The sequence below is a fragment of the Triturus cristatus genome, chromosome 5_1 (genome assembly GCF_964204655.1).
Source record: "Triturus cristatus chromosome 5_1, aTriCri1.1, whole genome shotgun sequence".
In the NCBI taxonomy this organism is placed as follows: Eukaryota; Metazoa; Chordata; class Amphibia; order Caudata; family Salamandridae; genus Triturus; species Triturus cristatus.
This window is the reverse complement of record NC_140587.1, coordinates 143,290,422-143,311,919: the sequence shown is the minus strand read 5'-3', so window position 1 is coordinate 143,311,919 and position 21,498 is coordinate 143,290,422. Positions and strand designations below refer to the sequence as shown.

Below are 21,498 nucleotides of genomic sequence, written 5' to 3'. Positions count from 1 at the left end.
CTAGTTTTGGGCTAAAGGGTCCAAGCAGACCTTGAGATGAGCCAGCCACCTGCCTTGATTTCAGTAGCTTTCCCGTCTCTAAGACTGGGCTTGGGATTGTATAGTGACCTGTGAAGATGTGTGTGATGCGCAGGTCCTGCATTGGTGATCTTCACAATCCGAATGATTAAATGGCCAACTCTAGTGTTCACAATGTTTGGCTCAATTACGGGGAGAAAAGAGACATTAGAATTACTCTACTTTTAATGAATAATTTGAAAGGATGTTGTTCAGTATCTTCCTTAGTTAATCATGAATCTACTTTACAATCCTGATTTGGAAACAACCACTTCAATTGGGAGAAACAGGCTGAGCAAAGCCTCGGATGGTTGGTGAAGTTTTGTGATGATGAACAGCTTAAAGTTTTCTGTGCGGCCTGCCTGGAAGCGAGTGCGGGAGTACTCAAGGCCATCTTCCGGTTTCGCCAGAGAGAGGTACCTGTTGATGAAAAGATAGGATTTAATAAACATCCAAAACATCAGTACATTGTGAACCTCCTCTGTGGGCTAGATCTCTTAAGCTCTGCCACAGGTCCATCCCTGAAGTCAAATGTGCTTGCTTGGCATTACAAATTATGCTTTTAGAAAGTATAAACTTAACCATTATGGTGTCCCTGTTACTCTTAGTTTGTATGCGCTTTCTTATTGTTAACAAGGACATAGCGTAGTCTACGAATAGGTGCAGGAAATGTTCCTGTTGCTGTGAATCTTAAATTTGTGCTCATGGGTTGAGGCACTTGGTTGGGAATCATATTCAGCTAGGTTCTCTGTACATGGAAACGTCCAAGCCAGTACCATTATGTAAAAGTGGGACCAAAAAGTTGGAGGCACAGTGTTAGTAAAGTAAGAAATAGTAGGTAACCGCTATCATTAACAACAGTTCTCCAGTCAGAGAGCTTTCCGAGGGTCATAGCCTTAGACTCGGTTTGCCTTCGGACTGCTCCTTAAAACCACAACTAAAAACTGTATCTACCAATCCCATTCTGAATAAATACACAAAAAGTGAGCCTAACTTCAAACATAACACAAGAAATTTAAAATGTCACATCTCTTCAAATTGCTTTCCTACAAATAGTAGGGCTTACTTCAGGACCCGAAGATCAGCCGTATTACCACCGTTTATTAGACTCAGCCAAGCAGGATCTTGGACTTTGTATATTTTTATGAGTTTTGTTATCCTAAGTCAGCCTTATTGTCTCACTCTGGGTTTTTCCATTGTCCAGTTCTGCTGGGCCTTTAACATCGTCTGAAAGCCCAGTATCTTCTCTATCGGATTATGCCTAATTTCTGAAAAGGACTTGCTTGAGGAGATATTGAAATGTAATTCTGGCTCCCCAGATGATCCCTGTCCCCCTGAATTTATTTCCCAAACTGGCTCCCCTCAGTGTAAATCCTATTCTCAAAAGGATCTGGAACGCCTCCTTCCAATCTGGCATTTTCCCTGCTTTATGGAAACAGGCATTCCTATTGCCGCTGTTAAAGAAGCTCAATGCGGACCCTGGGGTGCTCAGCAATTTTAGACCCATCTCATTGCCACCTGCACCCGCTAAGATCTTAGAAAACCTGGTTTATCGGCAACTCTCTTCCTTTGTAGAAACTAATGACTTGCTTCATGACACTTAATCTGGCTTCCATGCAGGTTATAGCACGGAGACCGCTCTGAAGGGCGGTGCCTCTGTCATGGTAGTGATGTTAGATCTATCAGCAGCATTCAACACAGTAGCACCTTCTACCTTGTTGAACAGATTAAGCTATTTTGGCTTCGGGGCACTGTGCTATCATGGCTACAATCCTTTTTAGAAGATCGATCTCAACAGGTCTTCCTTCATCCATTTTAATTTTTGCCCAAACCTTTGGTTTATGGGGTGCCACAGGGTTCTGCTCTCAGTCTGCTGCTTTTCAACCTTTACTTGGCCCCTTTGGCCACCCTTATTGAGACCTCAGGAGTAAAGGTTGTTTTGTATGCAGATGACACACAACTTGTGTTTTCATTTAGAGAACATTCAGCAGCCGCTTTTCTCAATTTCAAAGAGTGTTCAAAAGACATTTCCAAATGGATGGACATCAACTTTTTAAAACTGAACGCCGACAAAACTGAGGTGCTCTTTTTCAGTCAGATGGCTACCACTCCATCTAGCCTCAGGTGGCCCTCTGAATTGAATCTTCCACGAACATTGGTTACTTCAGCTACAAATTTAGGGATTATGCTTGACTCTGACCATTCCTTTGCGTCTCAAATTCGTTCTGCTTTCTGAAGTTAAGATCTGTCAGGAAGCTATTGCATCTTGCAGTAGAGATCTGAAAGATCATAATTCATGTGTAGCTGACATCGCATTTGGATTACGCTAATAGTTTATATTAGGTCTTCCAGCTTGCTTGACTCATAGACTCCAAATGATACAGAATGCGGCGGCCAGGCTGACTTGGGTCCCCTTTCGTCATCACACCTCCCCTCGTTTGAAGCAGCTTCATTGGCTTCAGGTTGCCAAGAGGGTTGAGTTCAAAGCCCCGACGTTAGCAGTCAGATCCATTAGAGGCAAAGGTCCACAATACCTTAGGAAAAGGCTTAGCCAGTACCATCGGGAGAGAGCCTTGAGATCTAACCACCTGCGACTCCTTTGCATCCCAAGATTCGTCGAGGCGGCAGGCCTTTTTCTCTGTACTGACGGGCAGGCTCTGGAACACCCTGCTCATCCATCTTCGCTTGGCCGAGCCCGAACGCTGTTTCAGTTTAGATAGTAATGGCCAATCCTGTTCTTCAGTCTTGCTTTGAGCACAGGGACGCCTCTGTTGAGATAGCTGTGTGCTGTACAAATGATTTTGATTTATTGATTTTGTTCTTGCCATTTATTTTCCAAGATTAGATTTTTTTTCTCTAAGGTGACATGGGGTCTAAGGTAACATGGGGTTCTTTATTTATTAAATACAGTAGCTAGTGTGATGGGAAGATAGCACATACGGTTGGACACTCCAGCTTCCTGTTTTGCCTGTTAACTGACCATGATGTTACAGTCTGCAGGCAGTGTCTTAAAATAAGGTTAAGGAAATCGGGGGGAGGCACTCAAAGGGACCTGTACCTTCTAAACCTTCTACCCTGATCAGATGTTTGAGGTCTGGCTGGAGGCATTGGAAGGACTCTCCTTCTAAAAAGAATCAAGAAGGAATCCTGGGCCAGATGTACTAACAATAGGAACTGTGATTCTTACTGAATCGCAATTAGGAATTTGCAATTCCTAATCTATTACGGTTTTTATTTTAAAATAGCGATTCCTAGTGGGTCGCAAGCTGACCTACCGCATGAATATTATTGAGGTAAATTGCAATCTGCGACCCATTAGGAATCGCTGTCATCACAGGGATGCTGGCCTGCTGGAGTCAGCAGACCACCATGTCTGTGATTTGCTTTTTATTAAAGCAAACTTTTTTTTTTTTTTAAATGCAGCCCGTTTTCTTTACTAAAAAAATGGGATGCTCAAAAAAAAAAAGTTCTACCCGAGCGGCAACTTTCTCAACATGAACAGAATGTTTCTCAACGCGAGCGGTCGCGACTGCCCGCGTTGAGAAATCTCACCGGGAGGTGGATTTCTCTCGTTCGTGATTGCCAACTCATCAAGGCACAAGTCCAGCAGTACATGCGGGTAGACAGCGTCTACCGACTCTTTACACAGGGTGGATGCCGTTCACCCTCCGAGAAGTTGGGTGACACGGACATAGGCTGAACTCTGCCCGGTGTAATTTTTATACACCGGGACACGTTCAGCTGTACCTGCAAGCGGTTTGCTCTCATTCTGAGAAGCAGGTGCAGATGGGCGAGGAGGCTTTGTTATTTTAAATTACAGCTGGGCCCAAAACAAAGGCCAAATATAAGGAGTCATCAGACCTCCTTTTGCTCAGGTATCGTGGCTGAGAGCTATCTGGACCTTCACACCTAGATGCAAATGCAAGCAATGGAAGGGAAACAAAAGAACTCGGCTTGTTATTATTACGCAAGTACTTTGTATGGTTTTGACTTTGTTCAGTCCCTGTAAATAAGAGAGATGCATACACTGCAAGAATGTCAGATGTGTTGATCTATCCCTGTATTTACACAAATAATTTAAATACCACTATTTTGATACTTCTTTTATAGCGCTGCTCATCCCAATGCAGGGTGTAGGAGCGCTTTACATCACACTCTCACATTATTGATTGAAAATCAATAGTATAAGTGTGTAAATCAATGTACAGGATGTGTTGCATAAGACAGTGGGCGGTACAAGGTGTAGGAGTCACATGCCCTTCATAGCTCACTGTGCTATATTAGGATTACAATGTGTGATCTGCAAGTAACTAAAGGGTCTCTGTGTTAAAAGCAGTAACCTACTTATCTGTCTACATAAAATGAAAATCTATCATCTATGTTACATGATGTGCTTTGCAGGAGACATATTAACCTCTATGCTACTTTAAATTAAAACGGGGACTAGACAAAACACAGATCTCTCCAGCAATTGTGTTAACCTCCAGTTATCTTACCATTATTATTATTCCCTCAGACTTATTTGCCACACGAAGATCTCTGCAGCAGGTGCCTTAAACATATAAGCTTTTTTTAAATGCATACTTTACAACCAATTAAGTAGAACACACTTAGTGCCATTTTTCTCCCTGCTGCCAAATTCTTTGTGGCAGAGTTTAAAAACGAAACGTAGAAGTTAAGGCCCAGATTTTGCGTTGGGGTTGCATCTTGCTTTTGGCGCAATCCTGACACAAAATCGAATTTGTTAAATATTGTAATGCACTCAAATGTACTCATGATAGACCTGCTAAACATGTGTGAGTTCTTAAGCTCTGATATCACTTCACTGTGAGGTAATGGGTTGTGATGTCATCACACGCCATGATATCACTTGCATACTGTGCCTAACTAGGTTAGACCCCCTACCCTGTCTTTTAAAAAAAATAATAATAATGTTTAGGACTTGTGCCGTGAGCTTCATTTTTAGGTCTCGGCCTGACGTGGCAGCGCATGCGCAGCCCTTGTCATACGAGGCTTCTTGGAATCGATACGATTCCAGAAGCCTCGTCCCAGCTCCGCCTTCAGCTGTGATTCGTGCGTGTCGTTTGGCGTCACAAATTATGCCAAAGGCAGTGCAATGATTGCACTGAAGGCATGTCAGTCCCTCATTGTTGCCACCCTGTCTCCTTTGATCCACGCCCTGCGGGATTGGATCGTTTACTTGCTGAGGAACACGGCCTCCTTCAATTACTCAGCAAGCACTATATAATTTTTAGGGTAAGTGAGAGCGGGCCTACTGCCCCTATGGGGCTTGCTCCTAATCCTGGTGCGCTTCTGTCGTTTTGCATAATCCTGGTGCGCTTCTGTTGTTTTGTATTATGTTGTGAGGCGTTTGTTTCATGTGAGCGTTTTCTTTGTAGTAGTGCCCTGTCTGTGAATCTTCGCACCCCCTCCCCCCGCACGCACTCCGCGGTCCGTGCCTTTCCAGCCCCCTCTTGTCCCCCTCAACCCCATTTTAAATACTTGTTCGCACCTCCCGCCCGCCCGCACTCCGTGAATTTTCGACCTCCCCCCGCATGCACTCCGCTGTCCGTGCCTTTCCAGCCCCCCTCCACCACCACTTCAAATGCTTGTTAGAAGTTGCGTTGGTCGCTTCTGTATAGGAGCCCTTAAGTTGGTCCTGGGAACCATAATTTCTCCCAGCCTCGCACACGGAAACATAATTGTGTGTGTGTGTGTGCGCCTGTGTGTTTGTGTCCATGTGTGTGCCATCTGTGTGTGTGTGCGCATGCATGTGTGCGCGCATCTGTGTGTGCGCCTATGTGTCTGCATCTGTGTGTATGCCTCTGTGTATGAATGCATCTGTGTGTGTGTGTGCATGTGTAGTGGAAACATGCATTCTATTTCCCTTCTTATGGGACCTTGTTTTCTAGTGTCCTCGGTCACATACTGTTAATATTTCATAAAAATGCACATGATTTGCAAAACAAATCTGTAAACCTACACCAGTAGGTTTACACCTACGCGTGGAAGTATACGTATACATTTTTGGTAATTCTCATACAATTCTTTAAGTACTGGTGGGACGCTCCGAAAGGTGAAGCTTTCCCATGGTGCTTGCAAGCGTAAACCATTTAGCACACATAATTGTGTATAGTTTACAATTATGTGTGTGGATGTTTACCAATGGCATTCACAATTGCTAATTTGTTTAATATTCACTGAAAAAAAACATTGGGCCCGATTCACAGAACTAACTTAAGATAAAATCCTAAACTTACTACCATTTTGGTATTCACAGAAGGCACCTACTCATTTTGGTATTCACAGAAGGCACTTACTCATTTCGGTATTCACAGAAGTTAGGAGTCCTAACTTTAGGACTCCTAAATGCCTTCTGTGAATACCGAAAGTCTTAAAATTAGGATTTTTCTCAGTTTAGTAGTAGTATAGTTAGGACTCCTAACTTTAGGACTCCTAAATGCCTTCTGTGTATACCGAAAGTCTTAAAATTAGGATTTTTCTCAATTTAGCAGTAGTAAAGTTAGGACTCCTAACTTTAGGACTCCTAAATGCCTTCTGTGAATACCGAAAGCCTTAAAATTAGGATTTTTCTCAGTTTAGTAGTAGTATAGTTAGGACTACTAACTTTAGGACTCCTAAACTGAGAAAAATCCTAATTTTAAGACTTTCGGTATTCACAGAAGGCATTTAGGAGTCCTAAAGTTAGGACTCCTAACTTCTGTGAATACCGAAGTGAGTAAGTGTCTTCTGTGAATACCAAAATGAATAAGTGCCTTCTGTGAATACGAAAATGGTAGTAAGTTTAGGATTTTGTCTTAAGTTAGTTCTGTGAATCGGGCCCATTATTCCTACGATGAAAAATCCCTGTACTTACTGCTAACAATTTTTTTTGACTTCCACTTTGAAACAAACTCATCCCTGCCCTAGACTAGAGTCAATTTCTGAAAGTTTTCAGTGTGGAAATGAGCACAGAAAATATTTGTGTACATCCACAACCTTACAACTTTGTGGTTGTCTACAGTATTTCAACAACTTCATCACCTTAGAGCACCCACTCCCCTCCCACAAGAGCAGACTTACTGCTGCGTAACATTGTAAAATATGGGGGTAACATCACTTGTGAGCTAATGGAGGTACCAATGTAAATTCATATATCGTGAATACTAAACAACGATGTGCACTCTGCATGTGTACGCTGAGTTTATACATCCAAAGCGTTAATACATTAAGGTCCAGGGAAAAACCCTCAAAACAAATAGCCCGCAACTGTAAAAAAATACAGAAATGTCTTCACATACGCTTAACACATAGATTTAAAGTAATTTCTAAAGTCTGTAACTTTTTATTTCTTGTTATAGTTAAAGATAGACCGCAATAATAATTCTTACAAAAAAAAAAAAAATCCGCCATTTTCAAAGAATTTCAGGAATACTCCTGGGAAACTACAACTGTCTCAGATTACCAAGAGGGTTTGCCGTGGATATCTGATTAGTTACATAGACTGTGCAAATGTGCATTCCCTCTCTCAGAAACGGGAAAGAGCTTGTATACATCTTCCTGTCGTTGAACTGGGTCTGTGCACCCATCACATTTGTGGTTGTTCACAGATATCAGTTAGGGGCAGACATGTGCCACTCAGGGCATGGCCCGTGGTGGCCCAGACACTGGCTTTTCTAACCCTGCTCTTGAGGGTCATGAAGCTGCGACAGGAACAAATATTAAGCAGAGCTCTGGTAGTCCAGGCTACTTTTTGTAGTGTACACTCCTTCCATTTCTGTGGCACCTCAGTTGCAAATATGAGGCACCTTTGGGGCTAAAGGTTGCAAAAAGGGGGTCATCCATGTAATGGTATCAAGACCAGAGGTTGTATTGTCACTTCCACTGCACCTGGCATTTTGCTGCAGTGACGTCTGAGGGGTTGTCTCCTTCCGTTCCATCCTAAAACAAGCATTGAAAATGCAATAGGTCTCGCCTTTGATTAAGTTAAAGCCATTTGCTTTGCTAATGGTATTGTATAGCAAAGTAAATGGCTTTTTTACTTTTAGCGTGAGGCAAGCGCGCTAATTGCAACGTAGACAAAATTGCCTGTCTTATCCCTTTACAAATATTGAAGCTCCTTAAACAGGTCTGACATTAGTCTTGCGACGGAATATTGCCATTGGTAAAGCTATTTAGCAGTTTTGAGGATATTTTGTACGCAGGTTGTCTACGTTTTCCATATTTCACTTTTTGATTCTTATGGACTGGGGGATTGCGTTTTTTCCAGGCTATAAAGCATGGGGTGCTTTTTGGCATGTCTCTTCCAGCACACAATAAATTGGTGTTGAGATCGCCTCTGCATGGGACGAGGTGCTATGTCTATTCCCAAAATGTTACTGAAGGCTGCCTCTACTTCAACGGCTCATGATTCACAAACAAAAATCAACAAACTAAAAAGACGGATGCACCAAAAAATTAGGCTGCCACAAATCCCAGCATGCCCCTTTACTTTCCACTTATCCCTAACCCAATCAACAGAATTTCAAGTCAAACACGAACCAAATACTCGCTCTCTACTACTCGCTCTCTACTACTCTACTACTCTCTCTCTCCTACTCACTCTCTCTCCTACTCTCTCTCCTACCACTCACTCTACCCCTCACTCTCTTCTTTACTCTCTTCTCTACTACCCTCTTCTCTGGTACTCTCTTCTACTCTTCTCTACTACTCACTCTCTACTATTCTACTACTACTCACTCTCCACTACTCAACTATTCCTCTCTACCACTCACTCTCTACTACTCACTCTACTACTCACTCTACTACTCACTCTCTACTACTCACTTTCTACTCTCTTCTCTATCTACTCACTCTCTACTACTCACTGTCCACTACTCTCTACTACTCAATCTCTACTACTCTCTCTCTACTACTCTCGCTCTACCACTCACTCTCTACCACTCACTCTCTACTTCTCTCTTCCCTACTACTCTCTTCTCTACTACTCACTCTCTACTATTCTACTACTCTCTACTACTCACTCTCCACTACTCAATCTCTACTACTCTACTATTCCTCTCTACCACTCTCTACAACTCTCTCTCTACTATTCACTCTCTACTACTCACTCTACTACTCTCTCTCCTACTCACTCTCTACTACACCCTCTACTACACTCTCTATTACTCTCTACTACTCACTCTCTACTCACTCTCTACTACTCACTCTCTACTATACTCTCTACCCACTCACTACTACTCACTCACTACTACTCACTCACTACTACTCACTCTCTCTACTATTCACTCTCTCTACTATTCACTCTCTCTACTATTCACTCTCTCTACTATTCACTCTCTCTACTATTCACTCCCTCTACTACTCTCTCTCTACTACTCACTCTCTACTACTCTCTCTCTACTACTCTCTCTCTACTACTCTCTCTCTACTACTCACTCTCTACTACTCACTCTCTACTACTCTACTTTCTACTACTCTCTACCTACTACTCTCTACTACTCACTCTCTACTACTCTCTACCCTCTCTCTACGCGCACACATATGGACATATATATATGCATTTATATGTATATATATATGTACATATATAAACCTATATACATCTGCATATCTATATAAATGCATGCATACATATGCATGTTATGTACATGCTTGTTTAAGACCAGGCGTTGGTCCAACATACCACTTTCTGCTTTAAAATATATATATATTTAACATTCTGAGAGGGGAAGGGGTTCTAAGGGGACCCCTTCTCATTTGCGAATCGGTTACCAACACTTTTAAACTGGTGATAAAGTATTACTGTATTGCGACCCGAATTCACAGGCAAAACAGTAATACATACCATATCGATTCAGTTATTGGAAGGGAAGCCCTAATCGTGCCCCTTCTAGAAACCAAATCAACAAGTTACCAATTAAAATGTTGCCGCTTTGAAAAAGCATTTTTGTGGTCGACTACGCCCCAATTCTGTAAATCAAGGCCGCGTGTGAATGCAAAGTTTCTGAGTACATCTGGCCCCAGTGTTTTTCTCTGCGACTTTGGCTGATGCTTCTCCACCAGCTCAAGAGATGCCTTTTGAGCCTTCTGATCTTTTTCTCCCACCTGGCGGCCTTCTTCAGTAATTAGGCTTTCATCGACAACTATCAAGTCGGCACAAAGGGAGTGCCTGGTACCTACTGACCTGTTGGCATCAAGGGAGCTGTGAGTACCTACTGACCTGTTGGCATCAAGGGAGCTGTGAGTACCTACTGACCTGTTGGCATCAAGGGAGCTGTGAGTACCTACTGACCTGTTGGCATCAAGGGAGCTGTGAGTACCTACTGACCTGTTGGCATTAAGGGAGCTGTGGGTACCTACTGACGTCTCGGCATCAAGGGAGCTGTGAGTACCTACTGACCTGTTGGCATCAAGGGAGCTGTGAGTACCTACTGACCTGTTGGCATCAAGGTAGCTGTGGGTACCTACTGACCTGCCAGCACCACGGAATGAATATGAACATTAATTGCCAGATTTATCAGCGCAGAGCAAGTACATTCGGAACAACATATTCACTTCAAGACAGGACACCACTGCGATCCAAGTCCCCTGGACGGCAAGGTATGTATGAGGGAGTTTCCACCCCTGGACCCCATACAGCAGGGGGCAGAGGAAGAAGATGGATTAGGAAGAGAATTGTAATGATGAAAATGGCAAAGATGCAGACCACTGGTAGCATTTCAATGTTTCTTAACAGTAAAATGCAAATTTGTGTTTGTTCTGCTTACTGCAATCTTAGTTTTGGTTTCATATGTCACTACTTTCTAAAATCTCTGTGTCTTTCATCCATCTATATTATATGAAGTGACGCGGAATATCTTAACATGTTGCATATTTTTCTTCAAAAAGAGCTTATTACATATCCCTTTCTCTTAGATGACTACTGATTGGCCACTAAATACCTGTAGAATCCAAGTACCTGAGACAAAATGTTCCCATAAAGACAATTTGGGAACGAAAGGACTCTGGTTAACAAACCAGTCATTGCAGACACTGATACTGCACTAGGTAGCACTTAGCTATCGTGCCATGGCGATTAGATATAGACGCAGTATTTAATGACGGAGTATTGACTGGTCATCAAAGTGGCCTTGGAAAAGAAGGGAAGACCAAAGACACCCTACAGATGCATCTGCCTGGGTGTTGTACATTTGGATCTGCCAAACAGTAGGGGCATTAAATTACACGCTTTGCAGCCTTGCATATGGAATAAATACATACACAGTTTAAGATTGTTAGCCATCCGTTTTTTCCCCCTGCACTCAAAACTATCCCACCAAATGATATTAGGATAAAAAATAGACACTTTCCTTCGGGGGCACGTAGGTAAAAAAAGAAAGGAGATAGTTGAATAAGAGTTAAAAAAAAAAAAAAGAAAAAACATTTCTGGGACAAAGAAAGACGAAGTCTGGGATTACTGAAAACCAACACTTTAAATCAGAGCTGAGGGGTCATTCGAGTGTTTGAAACCTTGTTTTCTGAGACACAAGGAGATTACAGGTTCTCTGCGAAGTGTTGAATGATTCTCACCCATGCATGGAGAGTAGATCAGTGCAGCACATCAATCTATGAAGTGGCTAATTCTAGTGATCTAGTAGACCAAGTGCTTTTAATTATTACACTGCATGAACTTCAGAAAAAGAGTCCATCTTTTGCATAAGCAGGTACTTAGATAATCATTTTCTGTTAACTTAGGAGAAAAGAAATCTAGAATGTTATCCTAAAAAATATTGAGACGAGGGAGAGGTTTAGTCCTTCATGGCATATATTGTGTGTATAATTATATCCCACAGAGAACCCTTTACCCAGCAGCGATCGAAACAAGGGACCAGGAACACTAATGATGAGGCCATCGCTGTGGAAATCTTACAGGCAATGCGTTCCTCAAAGATCTGAAAGTATAACACTTGCACATTTCAATGTTTTAGCAAATTGATCGTTTAGGAACAGAGATAAATGTAGGCTTCTTCAGTAGGCTGGAATCTGCAACTCTTACCTTTCATTCTGCAGTATTTTCTTGCTAAAAAGTGCCTCGGAGAGACCCGCCTGTATGTAATCGAGCTGCCTTTTCACTGCATTAAACATGTCGACCTCCATCATGTCAAAAACCAGTGGCTTGCCATACCTGCAGAAGACATGTCATATTTAAAGAGATGCCGAAACATGTTTGCATTTCTAGTCATTTCCAGAAGCATGTTTTCCTGAGTTTTCTTGCCTTTCAGTTTTATGCCTAGTGTGGCTTTCACACGTCTACACATTACTTGTTTGACCCTTTCAATTCTAGGGGCATGGTTTAATCCTAGGTGGTAATGGACAATGTTCTGATATCGGGAGGCAGTGCTGAACCCAAAGAGAAACACTGGTTGCATTTCATAGATCTACTATTCTATGGTAGAGGAAATTAAGCTAGGGGATTCTTTTTGAAATCTATCAGTCAGTTACTTCAGCAATTTGAGGATTTCTGTTACCACCCAGATGTAAAACAGACCCTCACTCTGCCTCTTCCTCCCTGGAGTTATCGATCTTTCCTGGCCTTACTGTGCATCGATGTGCTCAGGTGTACATTAATCTTTCAATAGTACGTAGATGCGCTGCCTTGTTTATTTTTTATGTGCGCTTTATGGCCCCATATCTGCTGGAACCTCTTCCTCGAGGTGCTGTGTTACTTTACTCATTCCTCTGTTCCTTTGCCCTTGCTTGTCTGTGCTTTAGGGCTGACCTATTTCCATCTACCCAGATCAGGACACTGTTCTTTTTTTCATATCAATATTTTTACTCCTCTAATCCAATGCCATTCGAGGCAGGTGTTTCCTGGGAATTAAAAACTCGCCACCTCCTCACAAGTAGGGATTCCAAACTTATCTTCCATGACCCTGTACATCATAGTGTCCCTTCTGCCAAGTTGGTTCTTCCTGCTCTACTGCATCCTCAGATGTGCTTTTGGTCCTCTCACTTTCAAATGTACTTTATTTGTTTGAGAGGTGAAGTGGTGCCTGCCCTTGAGTTACTGACCATCCATCCCGGTGCTTCTTGTATTTCCCGCTCTCTCTTTCCAGCTTGTGTGCACCTACCTATGTCGTTCTGTAAGCCCAACAGATCTGCTTCCTGCCAGCTTGTTCCATCATGCCCTTCCAGTGGTACCCGATCTGTGGATGGCTTCTGTCTGGAGTGACTCTCGCCTTACCTCATCCTTCTGCCATTTATGTGCTTCCTGCTCTAATCCGACCCTTGCGCCTGGCGCGTTGTGCTCTCTGTCCTACCAACCTTAATGTTTCACTTACTTCGTATGTATGTACTCCCGGTCTAAAAGGTGCCGGGTACCGGGTAAGTGATGTTAAACTAAATACCAAGACGTGAAACAACACTACATCCATGGCTTCCAACCTAAAAGTCATGAAAAAATATGCAACTGGGTTTGCTCAATTGTGGCACAAATTAAGTTTTAAGTATTATCACTTTAAGATATGCGGGAGATTGTAATCTCACCACATTGTACTGTCCTTCATTTTCTTACCCCGACACGTTGAAGTCAAAAAACACCTTTCATATGAATATCTTGCACATAGTCACGTGAAAAAATAATGAAAAGTGACTTGTGATATCACAGCGCTTAAGGGACAGAGAAGCCTGCACTCAGCGTGAAGGAAAGGGGTGCACATGAACCCAGACACTGTGTACCAGCAGCAGTTTGTAACGGCATGGACACTTGTTCTAGCCTCGAGGTGAGCCCGGGCAGGAGTGTTGAGAACAAGCACTGGCAAAGCCAATAGGTCTCGCCTATGCTTTAGCCATGTTGTACACCAGTGTGGCTGCTGTTCAGCATGGCTAAAGGTTAGTGTGTGAAGTAGATTGGGGTAGAGTGTAGTGGGTTAGGTTGGGAGTAGAGTGGGGTAGATTGGAGTGGGGTAGCATGGTGTAGATTATAGTGGAGTGGGGTAGATTGGCATAGTGTGGAGTAGATTGAAGTGGAATGGGGTAGATTGAAGTGGAGTGGAATGGTGTGGGGTGTATTAGAGTGGAGTTGAGTAGAATGGAGTGGGATAGATTGGGCTGGAGTGGGGTGGGATGTGGTATATTGTGGTGGAGTGGGGCAGATGGGGATATATTGAAAGGGAGAGGAGTGGGGTGTTGGCGTAGAATGGAGTGTGGTAGATTGGGTTGGGGTAGACGGGTGGAGTGCGATACATTGGGGTGGTTTGAAATGAGGTACATTAGAGTAGGGTAGGTTGGTGTGGGGGTAAATTGAAGAGGAGAGAATTAGGGTATTTTGGGTTTAGAGTGGAGTAGGATAGATTAGGGTGGATTGGAGTGGGGCAGACTCGGGTAGATTGGATTGGAGTGGGGTAGATTGGGGTGGAGGAGGTAGAGCAGAGCAGAGTGCAGCGTAGCTGTGACCTTTAGGCTACATATCTTGCACCTATGAACATATGACTATAGGGTTCCCAAAAGCGCTTTAGATGGAATACATATGAGAATGAGGGCCTAGACACAGGTTTTAAGGAGTGTTAGAAACGGGGGTCTCTAGTTGGCAGTGGTTTGCACCCTGTCCAAGTAGGGACCCTCATTCTAGTCAGGGTAAGGGAGTTACACACCCAAGATAAAACCTACTCACACCCTTGACAGCTTGGCACGAGCAGTCAGACTTATCTCGGAGGCAATGTGTTCAGTATTTGCACAAAACACACACAGTGGAAACACTACAAATGGACAAAACAACAGTTAACCAATCTTTATCGAATAAAACAATACCAAAACGATAAAAATACAATATACACAAGTAGAGATATGAATTTTACAAGAATAAACTCAAAAAATACAGTTCCTTGAAGTCGACAGCACCAACTGGGGCTATCACGGCGTCGTGAGCCACACAAATCCAACAGTTCAGTGGTGCGGCGTCGGGAAGACCCGCAAAACAGTACCTTTGGAAATGAAGAGGGCTTGGGGACCTTGCAATTAAATCTGAAGATGAGGCATCAGTGGGCGTGGGTTTCGAAAGTCGGCAAGAAGTCATTGAGGCCTTGGTGTCGCACTCGGTGCAGGTCGATCTCTGCGATGGAAAGTTAACGACCACTGGCAGGGCCAGGGCTGCGATGTCGCCCCGGTCGATGTGTTGTGTTATTCACAAGCGGTGACCACGGCTTCGGTGCAGGCAGTCACGCAGCATTGGTGCGGAAACGCTGTAGTCTGCGATGTTAGACTGGGCAAGAAGTCAGGCTCTTCATTAGCGGTGCCCTCAGCTAGGGGGCAGGCAATGGCATTGAAGACTGAGTTGGTGGGGCTGTGGTCGGTGCACCAGGGGCTGCGATGTTGTCGCAGAGATGCATTGTGCTCTTCACAAGCGGTGCTCTCGGCCACGGTGCAGGCAGCGTTGTTGATGACGGCTTGAAGCAGCGTTGTTGAGGTCGGGGCTGCGATGTCGTTACGGTTGATGTGTCATGCTTCGCAAGAGCGGTGACCACGGCTTCGATGCAGGCAGTGGCGTCGATGACAGTGTTGAGGTTGCTTTTCTTAGAGTTACACCACAACCACTCAATTCCAAAGGCCCAGAACTGGCTTTGGCACCATCTGGCAACACAGGACTCACACAAGAAGAGTCCCAGTGCTGGCATCAAGGTGCAGATGAAGTATTTGATCTCCCTGACACTTCCAAAGGGAGGCAAGCACACACAAGCCCTTGAAGAACCTTGGCAAGCAGTATGAAGAAAGCAAAGTCTAGTCCTTTCTTTGTCCAAGACAGAAGTAGCAAGCAGCAGGCCAGCACAACACAGCAACAAGCAGATTGGTAGTTCCCCTCCTTTAGCTTCTCCAGCTCTTTTTCTTGGAAAAATCTCCTCTTAGTCCAGAGGTGTTCTGATGTTATTGTGTCACAGTTCCAGTACTTATACCAGTTTCTGCCTTTGAAGTAGGCAAACTTCAAAGGAAAGTCTCTGTAGTGCACAAGGCCCTGCCTTTTTCCCTGACATGGCTCCTGACACACGACAGGGTGGTGGAGACAGCTTGCGTGAGGACAGGCACAGCTCTATTCAGGTGTCACTGACAACCATCAGGATATGCAGAGCACACTCCAGCTCCCTTTGTGTGACTGTTGAGAGTGAATGCACAAACAGCTCAACTGTAAACCTCCCTTAGAAGTGGATTCCACGGGCAGGCAGAGGCACAGAATGGTAAAGCAAGAAAATGCCCACTTTCTAAAAATGCAAAAAGAAGGGGTAAGGCCCAAAAAGACAGACACCAGGACGGGCCGTATTAAATAAGTACAAAAAAGGGGGGAACCTGGTGTTCTAAATAATTAATGCAATTTCCTTACTGAAATAATTACAATGAGTTGCTTCATATGATTAGGTCATTTATTGAACCTTTTTTCTTGAATAGCTTATTTTATCTTTTTAATTTATATACATTAGGAAGAACGTAGGCAAAAAAGATTTTATAGTCCTTCCAAACAAAACACATATCAAATGATTCCTATATTTACAAATATTTACATATCTTTAAAACATTTACCACAATATACATTACATACATTTATTACAATGCAACAAAACATCAATATAATTCATCAACCAATGTATCATTTACAACTGATAGATACAAATTAATTCTCTAACAAGTCCTATCAACAAAAACTGGGAACAAAACTTCACTCCATGTCCCTCAGTATACAGCACCCTGTCAGTATTGGTCTTAATGCCTATAACTGCAAATGCCGACGCGTTTCAAGCCCCAGGGGACCTCCAGGGACTCTCATCAGGGCTTCTGAATTATATACACATTGGTATGATCTACAAAACAAAAAACTAATATATCACTCATTCTGTATCCTTCCTCAACTGTACTCCATCCTCTCCAGTCTTTCAATTTCATAAATGCACTATACCTGATGATCGGAATTTTAATCCATCAGGCTTGCTGCTGTCTGGTGGTGGTGGAAACAAACTGGACTGGCCCTGTTTAAACAAAAGTCTAATTAGACTTTCCATCACCAACAGACCTAATTCTCACTCGTGTTGTCATTGTACCTACAATGCTACCTACCTCGACTGTGGGGGTGGTGTGGCTTTCCCAAACCCGAATATCATAGAACACGAATCTCTGCCAAATGCGTGACTAAATCTAATGGCAAGAGGGGAGCATTTCGTAAATCACTCCATCCATTAGGTTTGGAGGTCATGTTTTCTCACTGCCTGGTCGGGTCTGCATAATGCGTAAGAGATGTTAGTGGTAGTCCTCTCTGCATTTGGCCACGTCCTGCGGGTTGAGGAGCAATGCTTCCCGAGCCCATCCTTCCCCTCCTGTATAGCATGCTGGGGTGGGGAGGGTGCCTGGGCCTGGACCGTGTGTAATTCCTGCTGTGGCCCAGTTCCTTGGGTTTGTTGCCTTGCTTACAGATCTTATGGCCGCCGGTTTATGCCCGTGTCCACCAGGCTACACGCACTGGTTTGCTGCTCCTTGAGTCTGTTTATCTCGGAGGTGTAACAGCCTTTGTAGTGGCTTATGGTAATTGACCTGTTGTGTTTCAGTTAGATCTGTTGTGTTTCCTTCCAGAGGATGTGAGTTCGATACTTGAGCTTTCCCTTGTTGTCACATAGCTCTGTGTGTAAGCATCGACGCATAATCAAGGTCGTGGTTTCAAGCTCCACTTTGCGCGGTGAGGATTTGGTGCACGTGGTGTAGCCGAGGAAGGGAGCTTGTGTCCCGCAATTGGGTTGTTTACCGTGTGTGGGCCGTGCAACGCGGAACACAGGGATGGTGTACCACTTCCCTAACAGGCGTGCTATGCAGTTAAAGTGGAGGGGCCCGAAGTGAGTGCTGTACCACGGCCCCCAAAGGGCAGGACGTGCGTGGTAATTGGTGCGCTGGTGGTTACCGCTTTAGGTGTTTTGTCCGCGGTCAAGGAAGGGCTTGCCCGGGCAGCCCCGAGCGTAGGAGTCACGAGGTAGTTCCCCGCCACCTTCCTAGGGGAAGACACGCGTGGTTGGTTTGGGCACCCCCTTCGCCCCCCCCCCCTTCATCAAGGTGACCCTCCCCAAGATGCAGCAAGATTGTCAAGGGCTCAGAGCGCTGGGGGGAAGCCCGGCTGCGGCCTCACTCGCAGAGGGAGGGTGAGAGGTGGGGCGCGGGCGCTACATCGGTGCGGTGTTCGAGTGGGTTTGTTGTAGGCCCTTTGCATAAGCGGCAGTGGCACCAATGATTTTGGGAATAGCGCCGCGCTCGGAGGCTGTGTTGCGGACACGGAGCTTTCCTCCGGATGTGGCATTGTTGGAAACCGGGGCGAGTGCACGCGAGCGGTGGCATGTATCCGTGCATCTGTCCACACCATAAGGCACACCGGGCAGACACGAGGGACCGTTCCTGTTGCCGTAGACTGTTTTGCAGCTCGTTTGTCGTAACTAGCATATTACGATCGGATCGTGTGTTTCTCCATATTTTTGAGTGGATTACTTCCTCCTATTAAACTCAGTTGAATAATAATTCTTGAATAAAACTCTTGAAAGATCATGGTTTTGAACATTCCATACACTGACAAGACAAAGCTATATGGATGATAAGAAATTGGACAGGAGACTCTCAGCTTCTATCGCACAAACTCAAATTATTATCTATAGGAGTGATCTAACCTTCATTTACAATTTGCCCTGAAGAAGTCCTGTGTCAGTACGAAACGCGTCGGCTGTATCGCATTGTATTGTCCAATGAATTTGGAATAAAGAGACTGAAATCAAGGAATACTTTGTCCTCTTAAATTGAATTTGATATATATATATTGCCATTATTGGATTGTTTTATAAATCTGTGGTGCATCTTAGCTTTTTTCGGGTCCCAAGAGTGCTTGGGCCAGTGTACGTTAAGCGCAGCGCTCCGTCCGCATTCTTGTTTATCCCACACGCCTAGCTACGGAATGGTAAGTAGTTTAGTTGCCTGTGCTTCCGCCGTGCCGCATGTTGCCATAGTTGGTTTGAATTGCAGGGGGTGAGCTGCAGCCTTAGATCGGGGAGTCCAGGTTCGAGCTCGGAGCCGTTAGACATCCTGGGAGCTGGGACATATCAATCATCTCCCCGTGCCTTACAAAGGGATTTGTAGGATAAAAGGAACACCTGGTTATGGTTGATATGGGTGACAATGCTGGGGCAGCACGGAAGAAGCGATTAGATGCGTGGCGTTGCCTCAAACTGCAGGTCAGGCGTGAGGAGCCGTGGGAGATTCCGGGCCGTCTCGCTTTGCTTTGGTCACGTTAAGCACCCCGATAAGGCGGCAGTAGCGCAAATGATCAATTCTCGCTATGTCGCACCCGACGTGGGTTCTCACGCTTGGGCTGCATGCGGGGGATGCTAGTAACCTCCAGAGGGTGTGGGCCCGAGAAGGGGCTCTTGGGAGTACGTGCAGGCCCACGCATATTCTTAGGAATTGTATTCAGGATCTGTGCAATTGTGCCAGGGTCGCTTGGTTGCGATGGCGGATGGTGTGATTGGAATGGTAGAGCAGTTCTTGGCCTCGACCCCTTCATCACAGTTCTGCCATTGCGGACATTTCATGCAGTGTGGCTGGTCTTTACATCTCGGGAACAGTTTTCTGTCACCGGCATCAAGGTTGTTGATATGTCTAGTAGAGCAGTGCTTGGCCTCAACCTGTTTAGTAAGTTAAGGAATTACGATTGTAATTTGGTCATATTTTCTATTTGATTTGCATTTTGCAAATTGTTTGCTTTTACGTGATTGTTGATAGAGGGGCCAACATACATGGAAATCCACCAGTATAATACGAGCACGTAGGATTGGTTAGCGGTCCGGGCGTCTCCTGTTTTGTTTGCTAAATGGTTCCGCCCATGGTATGGGAAGCACTTACGGCAGAAATGCGGTGACTCCAGAAGCAACGTTTGATCGGCTTGTTGCTGGCAGTGTGATACCGGTAGTATAGCTTGGTCGTATTTGCTCCCCATGAAGCGCCCGAGACCGTGCTTAGTTGTTTCATAGCGTGATCAGAAATACAATTTGGCTGCTACAATCTGGCAAGCCTTCCCTCCATCTTGCTATCCTAAATAGACATTATACTCGATTAAAGGTGTCGATAGTGTTGATGAACTCCACAACACATTTCATCACTGAATACCCCTTCAAAGTGTTCTTCCGACTACCTTGTTCTGAAATGTGCAGGGGGTAGCTGGCATGGGTAGGTTGGATATGTGCCGTATCATTGTTATATAGGGATGCAATGACATAGTGGCAAAATACCAGGCAAGGGCAAGGCACAGCCTTCCTCAGCACGCGTGGGGGCTTTGACGCGTTTAAAACATGGCATCCTGAAGGTTTGAGGTCAGGAGTGCATTTACTTGTAATCAACAGCACATGCTGTAGTACTACCAACCGCCCTGGGCCAAAATTATTGGGGGCACCTGTTTGGAACGGCTTTTAATTGATACAGTTTAGTTCTTTCATGCCCACTTTGAGGAAGTTTACTGACAGTGCACACACTCGTCCAAATTCCGAATGTTTCCATCCAATATGCGGGGACGGTGATGTGTTTTCAATACTGTAACACAGTAGCAGCTAGTTCTGCGGCCAATTGCCCCTACAGGAGCACAGGGTATGCCCACACCTCGACGCGGGGGGCTGTGCGGTGGCGTGTGTGCATCAGGAAGGCGCGATAGGCACGGTTTGTGATGGATATGTAGAGCCAGGTTCTCCCAGGGACGCCGTGTGTGCTCCCGCCGCGACTAGGGATGCACGCCCACCCGGGGCATCAGTTGGTCATTGTTTCTCTGCACCCACCCCACCCCTAGCACTCGTGCATGTCTGGGGGCCAAGGTGGGGCACTCCAGAGAGGTCCACCTTCCCTTTAGTGTTGTTGGTTTCAAAGTACGCGGGAACTGTACTTTGCCCCTCAGTGGGCTTTAAACTGTAGATGGTTCTTTTTGGATGTGGCACGGCTGTGTTCGGCTGTCCTTTTGTTTGCCTATATCGATGTGCGGTTCTAACTTAGTATTATGCCTGGGTTGCAGAGATGGAATTCACACGTTCATTCACCTTTACCAGAGTCGCCTGCTTGCTCCCCGGGTGTATGTCTTGGTTGCAGTATTATGGGGGGTACCGGATTGTGGCCGGTTTTCGGGTAAGTGATCCCATTGGCTAGTTCCTGCATGATGTCGAAGTTTCCTGGCGGTTTCTTGATTGGCACTAATGCTTTAGACCTCTATTCCGTCCCACGGGTCCTCATAGTGCCCTCACTAAGTCTGACGATATTGATAAGTTGGGAACATGGCGACTAGCATTGGGACGATCGCTGAACCTCACGCGCGCCTTACAAATCCAGGTTCAGCATCATAGGTACTAGTGGAGAAATCCCGGCATATGGAATTTTGTTGACCATGAAGGCGAGAACTGGTTGATATGTCGCCTATGT

General features: G+C 44.8%; 1 protein-coding gene across 8 annotated transcripts in view; it reads right to left on the bottom strand.

Annotated features, from left to right (window-relative positions):
- Positions 1-221: 221 nt before the first annotated feature.
- Positions 222-21,498, bottom strand: part of IQANK1 (IQ motif and ankyrin repeat containing 1) — a 441,637-nt gene continuing 420,360 nt past the window's right edge. For all 8 annotated transcript variants that reach the window (XM_085604654.1, XM_085604655.1, XM_085604657.1 and 5 more), the window contains 2 exons: positions 12,095-12,223; positions 222-477 (listed from right to left, as the gene is read on the bottom strand). In XM_085604654.1, coding sequence (XP_085460780.1) covers positions 303-477; positions 12,095-12,223 — 304 coding nt within the window. In that variant the 3' untranslated portion in view covers positions 222-302. The remainder of the gene's footprint in view (positions 478-12,094; positions 12,224-21,498) is intronic.